The 8,162-nt window shown below is 37.9% G+C and overlaps 1 protein-coding gene across 1 annotated transcript; it reads left to right on the forward strand.

The window, feature by feature from the left end:
- The first annotated feature begins 2,885 nt into the window (after positions 1-2,885).
- On the forward strand, positions 2,886-3,558 carry LOC138357530 (putative uncharacterized protein DDB_G0275317). Its single transcript, XM_069314398.1, has 2 exons — positions 2,886-2,929; positions 3,207-3,558. The coding sequence occupies exons 1-2, from the start codon at positions 2,886-2,888 to the stop codon at positions 3,556-3,558; spliced, it is 396 nt and encodes a 131-aa protein (XP_069170499.1).
- Positions 3,559-8,162: the final 4,604 nt, after the last annotated feature.

Here is an 8,162-nt window from a genome sequence, read left to right on the forward strand (position 1 = left end):
GTACCACTGGTACGTCTGTTCCTATGTGACCCATGTTACGTGTACCGCTGACACCCCCTCGTGTACCTGTTTGACCTATGTACCGTTGCTGCCGTCGTACCTGTGTAACGCACGCTTATATTATGAAAGTTCAATAAAGTATAATAAAACTCCTGATTTTCCTTTGTCCCTTACTATATAAATCAATATTTGTTATAATTTTGTGAAATCGAAAATATATTCGTATATGTATACCTTATTTGGGTCTGCAGAATCGAGCTTTTAGCTCATGGAGATCAACAGCTAATAGCTCGATTCTGCAGATGTAAATAGTAAATACACACACACACACACACACACACACACACACACACACACACACACACACACACACACACACACACACACACACACACACACACGAGAGCCTCCCTGCTACAATATCACCCTAACAGAAGAGAGACGAAGCATCCAGGCAGTGAAGATTTTCACGCAAAGTTCGCAATAATGAAGACCTATCAGCCCAAGTTTGAACAAAAATGTGGCCATGGTATTCAAACCCCTCTTGTCTTACCTGAACATATATACCTTCACCCTAGTTTGAACTTTTGATTACTTTTTTTTTTAACATCCATTATTCTCATATTTTTTTTCTCATTTTTTATAACGTATTTTATGGTATATAAAAGCAAGTTCTATTTTTGTTTGTGTGTTCTCCTGTCAAGGACTTTTGGGCATCTTTACATGAAAATATTTTTTAGTTTTATGCTTAGAAGCGAAGAGGAATTGCTTTTTATTAAATTAGAGTGGGAAATAGGGGGTTCAGAGCAAGGTGGGCTAGGAGATAGGGGTTCAGAGCGAGGTGGGTTGGGAAATAGGGGTTCAGAGCGAGGTGGGCTAGGAGATAGGGGTTCAGATTGTCATTGTTGTTGTTTTTAGTTTTAGCTACTCAGAACGAAGTGTCCATGTAGCACGGGCTATGGTGAGCCCGTAAGGGGGGTTCAGAGCAAGGTGAGTGCTGAGACCAGCTTGTTAAAAGCTGCGACGGGCCAGCTATTTCTTGCACATTTCAACATTTATTTAGATAATTCTTCAGCGCTGTAGGTGCCCAAAAAGTTATTTTGGGTACGCAAAAGAAAGCTTTTTTCCCTTTTTGTGTGTCCTTTTGTGCAAGCATTCGCACTCAAGCAGTTACACGCGCGTGCTTCACTCTTCACTATGTCACGCACTCACGTTCTCATACTCATTGGGTAGCTCATTCTTTCACTCACCCGGCTTGGTGCCTTCTTTGAGTACTTACTTACTCTCCATTTTGCTTACTACCCCATTTCCAATTTTTTTTTACTTTTTTGAATTTGAATTAGAGCTCATAAAGAATAGAACTATGTTTCAAAATGAAACTGCAGAAGAACAGTTATTTTTACTTCATCTCACCCGAAATATCACCGAAGAAACTTATCTCTTTAATGAGCTTATGATAGATTTTTAATTGGAAATAAATATTAAATAATGTTATTAAAAACATATTTAGTACAGGACGAAATTGGAACAGTAAATCAGCTCCTTCATGTGGTCACCTGACATGAGTTCACACATATATACTTGTTGAGAGAACATAGAGTTTGTATGGGAAAGAATGCTCACTGAGGAAGTAGTATTCTTAAGAATGGCACAGACAGCTATTGATGGCTGAACGTCTTGGGTTATGGTTGCCAGGCCTCTATAGTTGTTGAGTCACGTGGGGAATCTTGGGAATATTGATTTTATTGATAATGGAAAGTCCCGGATATCTCCCTCTCTCTCTTTTCTCTCTGTCTCTCTTTCTCTCTCACTTTTTATTTTTTCTTCTTTCTCTCTCACACTTCCTACATATATTCTTTTCTATATCTCTTTTTTCCCTCTCTCTTTATCCGTTTGTTTTTCTCAATGTTCCCTTTTATCTTTCTCAATACATCCCTTTGTGTTTCTGATTTCTTTTACATTATCTAATTACAAAAAAAATATACAATTTTGTCTCTGGAGGTTATCCGTAATTGACGATAAAAGTCAATTTGGTATAAACTGGCTTAAAAATTCGTGTAGAAAGATTAGAACTCCCAAAGGGTTGGGTGGATTTTTTGTCCCTTCAGTTAATACTGATTTTTTCCCGTCGGGGTCACCTGTCTGGTCAAAGGTCATCTGGGGGGGTGGGGGGTCACGGTCACATGTTGAACTCAACGCGTGTTGGCTGCATCTGATGTCGTGTCGAGGATCACCTAATTGATGAGTGAAGGTTATACGGGTCAAAGGTCATCTGATGAGTTAGGGTCAAGGGCTTTACAGCTTGTGTTATATTTTTTGTTTTTTTTTGGGCTATATATCCACAGGTATTTAAATCATATTTGTGGTCATTCCATTTCCTCTACATCTATTCCATCACATATCTCGTTACTCTAAGGTAATTTAGTTTGGATATTACTATTTTATTATCCTTTCGTAATCCCACTTTTTATCTTAATACCTCTTCCATTTCTGTCCTTCTGTTTCTCTCATAACTTTATTCTATCGTTTCCCTGTTCTATTCCCATATTAACTTGTTACTCTAGTGTTATCCTCCAAAATGTACCCCTATTCTGAACACCCTACAACATATAACCTATTCCTCAAATACCTCCTCTCTCTCCAGGATATACCATCCCACCACACCCTCTTCCACTATATTCCCCCCCTCCCTTATCTCTCTCCACACCCCCCCTTCCCTTCCAAATTATACCCCCCCCCCTCTCTCCCTTTTCACAGCCCTTAAACTTTCATCACCATAAAAAATGGAAATAATCGCCTTGGGGGGAATCGAACCGAGATTTTATAACATCTCCCAAGGCTCTACCGCACCCCGCGCGTTCCCTCATAACACCGTTCCATGGAACATGAATATTCAGGGGAGTGAGCGCCTACATCGCGACCCGCATGCGTGATTGAACACGGCTGTCCGCCCAGCTCTTGTCTTATACACGCCAACAGAGGACGCTACACAATCTCAATGTTTGGCTATTTTTACAATCAAAAACGTTCAAAAACGTTCCAAAACGTTCAAAAACGTTCCAAAACGTTCCAAAACGTTCAAAAACGTGCCAAAACTTTAAAAAACGGGCCAAAACGTTCCAAAAACGTTCCAAAAACGTTGTGCGTATGTTTTGGGGATCATTTTTTGTTGAAGGTGGGGTTATTAGGTGAAAAGCCTTCAATAGGCGTAGAGATAATGTAGAAAACAGTAGCAATAATGTAGAAAACATTAGAGATAATGTAGAAAACAGTAGAAATAATGTAGAAAACAGTAGAGATAATGTAGAAAACAGTAGCGATAATGTAGAAAACAGTAGAGATAATGTAGAAAACATTAGAGATAATGTAGAAAACAGCAGCGATAATGTAGAAAACAGTAGCGATAATGTAGAAAACAGTAGCGATAATGTAGAAAACAGTAGAGATAATGTAGAAAACATTAGAGATAATGTAGAAAACAGCAGCGATAATGTAGAAAACAATAGAGATAATGTAGAAAACAGCAGCGATAATGTAGAAAAAAGTAGCGATTATTGAGAAAACAGTAGCGATAATGTAGAAAACAGTAGCGATAATTGAGAAAACTTTAGCGATAATTGAGAAAACAGTAGCGATAATTGAGAAAACTTTAGCGATAATTGAGAAAACAGTAGCGATAATGTAGAAAACAGTAGCGATAATGTTGAAAACAGTAGCAATAATGGAAAAAAATGTGACCGATAATTGAGATAAAACGGAAGCGATAATTGAGAAAAACGGAAGCGATAATTGAGAGAAATTGGAGCAATAATTGAGAAAATGGGAAATAGTGTAACAGAACAAAAAAATAAATAAAAATAAAACCAACGGGGTGTGGGAAATAGAAACGGAATATCTGATGCAAAATAAAATATTTCAAACCTATCCAAATATCTGAAATTATATTACGTAAATGAGTTCAAATAACGTAACTAACCTCTCTCTCTCTCTTCGCCTCACCAACCATCCTAAGAAATAATTACAACTTAAGTTAAATAAGTATCAAATCTTAAGTATCGATTCTCGTACCAACATCTGGCTCCATTGAGTGATATTACGACCTCTTTTCCGTCGGGTCATTGATTTAGGTCTACAAATTTAACCTCTGAATTGCATTCGGACCTTTTTTATTAGTATTTTATCGTGTCGACAAACTCGTAAATTTTTTTAAACAGGTTCTGAATAGCTCTGTGGACGTTATGGCAACAGAGTTGATCCCAAGAATAGGAAATATTTACATGGTTGTATATATGTGATTTATTTTAGTATTTCCATTATATATATATATATATATATATATATATATATATATATATATATATATATATATATATATATATATATATATATATATATATAAAATGGAGTTTCTCCTTTGTCAATTTAACTCATATTCCTCAGGAGTTCAACCCTACAAGGTAAAATAAACGATCCTACCAAATACATACAGATGGAACCCAACCCCCTCACAATGTCTCTTGGGAAATGGAACGCATCAATCGCGTCTAAATCTCACGAACTCAGAAGCTCTAAAGCTGCCATGTGATTAGCACACTCCTTTTGAAATGGTACCATGTCTGGCGTCTAGGCTGCCAGGGCCGTTCTTTCCTGTCGCACTCAACAGCATCTGATAAATGCATCTGGGACCTTCCTTGCAAGGGTGGTGGAATAGCCTTCATGAAAGGAGGAAGCCGATCCTAGAGATATATTAGGGTGGTAGTAAAGCCCGTGGGTTGAGAGAGAGAGAGAGAGAGAGAGAGAGAGAGAGAGAGAGAGAGAGAGAGAGAGAGAGAGAGAGAGAGAGAGAGAGAGAGAGAGAGAGGACTATATATATATATATATATATATATATATAGAGAGAGAGAGAGAGAGAGAGAGAGAGAGAAATATAGAGATAGAGATAGTGAACCATTATTACGTGATCATAAAGTTTTGTGGGAGCTCTTTGGACGAAATATGGGCTAATTTTGGCAAGAAGTTAATCGAATTCAAACTCGAAAAAATGAAATGTATGAAGTTTAGAATTGATGATTAGTAGAGCTTGTTACCCAGGACCATCAGTGTGAGGGGCAGGTTCCATCGTTAGGAGGGAAGCTGGTTCCAGAGTCAAGAGGGAAGCTGGTTCCAGATTCAGGAGGGAAGCTGGTTCCAGAGTCAAGATACACTTTTATCCAGATTGTTACTTAAGATTATCCCCCTCACTCACCTATTTACTACCATATATCCATGAACACTGATTTACAACTTTCACTTCTTTCTTTTTTTTGGCAGATTTATATAAATACATGTTTCGGGGCTGAGATAATCAGCAAAATGATGTGAGATACTCTAAGAAAACTATCAAGCAGATAGATATCTGTCTATTGAGAATGATAACGAAGAATAAAACATACATTTATGGTAATTCAGGTTCTAACTCCCACACACAATGATAGCGAATAGATACATCAACTTTCTATCCAAGAATTTTAGTCTATAATAAGACGATTGATTGATTGATGAAGATTAAGCCACACAAGACAAAATTAAGTACATAATAAATAAAATATAAATAATAATATAATGAAAATTAATTAAAGATGAAAAATAAAAAGGTAAACTTTATTATAGTCTAACCTTTTCCCAATACGTATGTCAACGACCTGACGTGTTAAATTGGCTTTGTTATATCGCGATTTAATTATGTCTGAAATCTAATGAATCGAATCAGAAAAGACGAAGGGAGGAGTAGGAGGAAGACGGTGTTTACCCTACAAGGTAAACTCAACATGCTTCAGAGGTGATCTACAAAGTACAAACTCAACCTGCTCTTGGTCTATAAAGTAGTCTCAATAGGCACTCACTCACAAAGACACATGTATGCACACACACACACACATATTCGCAAAGACACATACCCACTCAACAAACACACATGTATATACACACACATATTCGCAAAGACATATGCTCACTCAACACACACACACACACACACACACACACACACACACACACACACACACACACATGTGTACGCAAGGCCCTCAGCGTACCATTATGCAAAGTTAAGTGTCATGCAGACATTTACATTTCATCACCTTGGATAAAATGGGCCATTTTTTTTATATTTTTTTTTGCACAAGATGTAGTCAAATTACCCCATTATGGAACGAGAAAACTTTCAGACACAAAGACACGAACTTAAAACTTGGAGACAATTTACCCTCCCAGGAATGGAGAGTGATGTAATTAGCTGTCAAGCTGGACAAAAAGGCAGGATTGGATCTAGAATTGAGGAGGTTTTCGGGTTGATTACAGTGCCAAACAGTGCCAAACACACGTCAACACATGGACAAAACTGCTTATTCGGTTTTTGCAGGCGATGAGTCACAATAACGTGGCTGAAAATATAATGACCAAACTACACATCAGAAAATGGACGTTTCTCGTGTGTGGCTGGAAACGTTTGATTAAAACGCGCGGAGATGAGAGGCTTATGAGGAGATGTCCAGAAAGAACCGAAACGTCACTTTCATTTCCTGTCGTGTGCAGTTGAGTTACGATATAAAACTTAAATGATCAGGAATTACTTTATTTTTCTAGTTAATAAAGCGTCCTGGTAAAGGGCGTTGTATATTAACCAGACCGATTATCCAATCGATTTATTTACCCTTTAATCTAATGCAAGATTGTTTTGTTTACTGTTAAACAGCTGATTCTGACGTCCTGCTGTTGTCTAGGTGACTTGAGTGATAAAGACTTAACTCTATTTAATCACTATTACCATATTCCTTCACTGCCATGGTTTACACTCTGGCTATTATTTATGATCACTGCTATGTACGTCAAGAAACTTCTCACCACAATCGTCATCAATCTGATTATCAAAACAATCAGAGCTAGAACAGCGTAGCTGTACAGAGACCTAGACACAGCAGCTGCAACGTCGGGGTCTATGGAATGGTACAAGAACCCAATCACGTACGAACAATTTATTGCACTTAAAGTAAACACAATTGGAACAAGAGAATACTTGGACAAAATCAGGTTAGAATTTCCATGCCCATGGGAAAAAAGGTTCACACGTTACAGTAGAAGAGAGGAAATGTCAGTAATGTGATAAAATGGCCGACACACCCCTGGAACCTTATCTAACTCAGTAAAAAGTCACAAATCAACTCAGATTACCAATAACTGAAACAACCTTTTAAACACATTTGATATAATCTTGCTGAAGCCAACGTAAACACGCAACACGCGTCAGTTGTAAACAATATCCTTATCAGGAAACTTTCACCTGAAAATATTTCACTATTTGTCAGGCTCACGATCCAGCTTTTTATATTAGTGTAAACTTCCCTAGCCACATATGGGTCTTCTCTGCCCTGAAAGTTGGAGGGCATTTCATGTCAGAAATCTACGGTGTTATTACCCACATTTCGCTTAGTTCAATGGGACTTTTTGATCAACCCGTCCTCTTGAAAATAACGTCACGTTTCGCTGGTATGCGCGCTATGGCCAAATTTGGTCGTAATTTGAAATGAAATCGACTCACAAAAGTGATGTTGTGTTCCGTTTTCTGTTTGAGTCGTCCGGCGTACGCGGAGAGGTTAGGAGAGGACACTTTAAATTAACGTTTTTCATAACGTTTTGAAACTTTATGAGAATTTCCTGCCCACCTATCCTACCAGAGGAACCTTAACTTACTGTTGTTGAAAAAAAATCCCAAAATATATTTTCATTTTTTTTTATTTTCAAATTACGTCTAAATTCGGCCATACGGGCAAACGGCCAAAAGCGACGTTCTTTTTAAGAGGACAAGTTGTTGTGATAGCTTATGAGCCTACGCGTTTCTCGTGATTCTTGAAATTAATTTTCCTGGACGTGCTCGGATTCTCCACGTATATTCACAGTTACCAATAGCACTCTGATGGTAATCCTGTTAACTCAACGTACATGAGTCCATTGCAAAATCCGGGGCCACTAAATTTGAATTACTGATTTTTGTTAATAATGTCGCCTGTTTTGGTGTTTCCCCGTGTAATGTGACCGCTATCACATAGATCAAATATAAACAAATATGTTTCGTTTTCGGACAAGAATTCTCTCTCCCGTGGACCGACGCGGTGTTCCAATCACCA

The sequence above is a fragment of the Procambarus clarkii genome, chromosome 78, assembly GCF_040958095.1.
Source record: "Procambarus clarkii isolate CNS0578487 chromosome 78, FALCON_Pclarkii_2.0, whole genome shotgun sequence".
Taxonomy (NCBI): domain Eukaryota; kingdom Metazoa; phylum Arthropoda; class Malacostraca; order Decapoda; family Cambaridae; genus Procambarus; species Procambarus clarkii.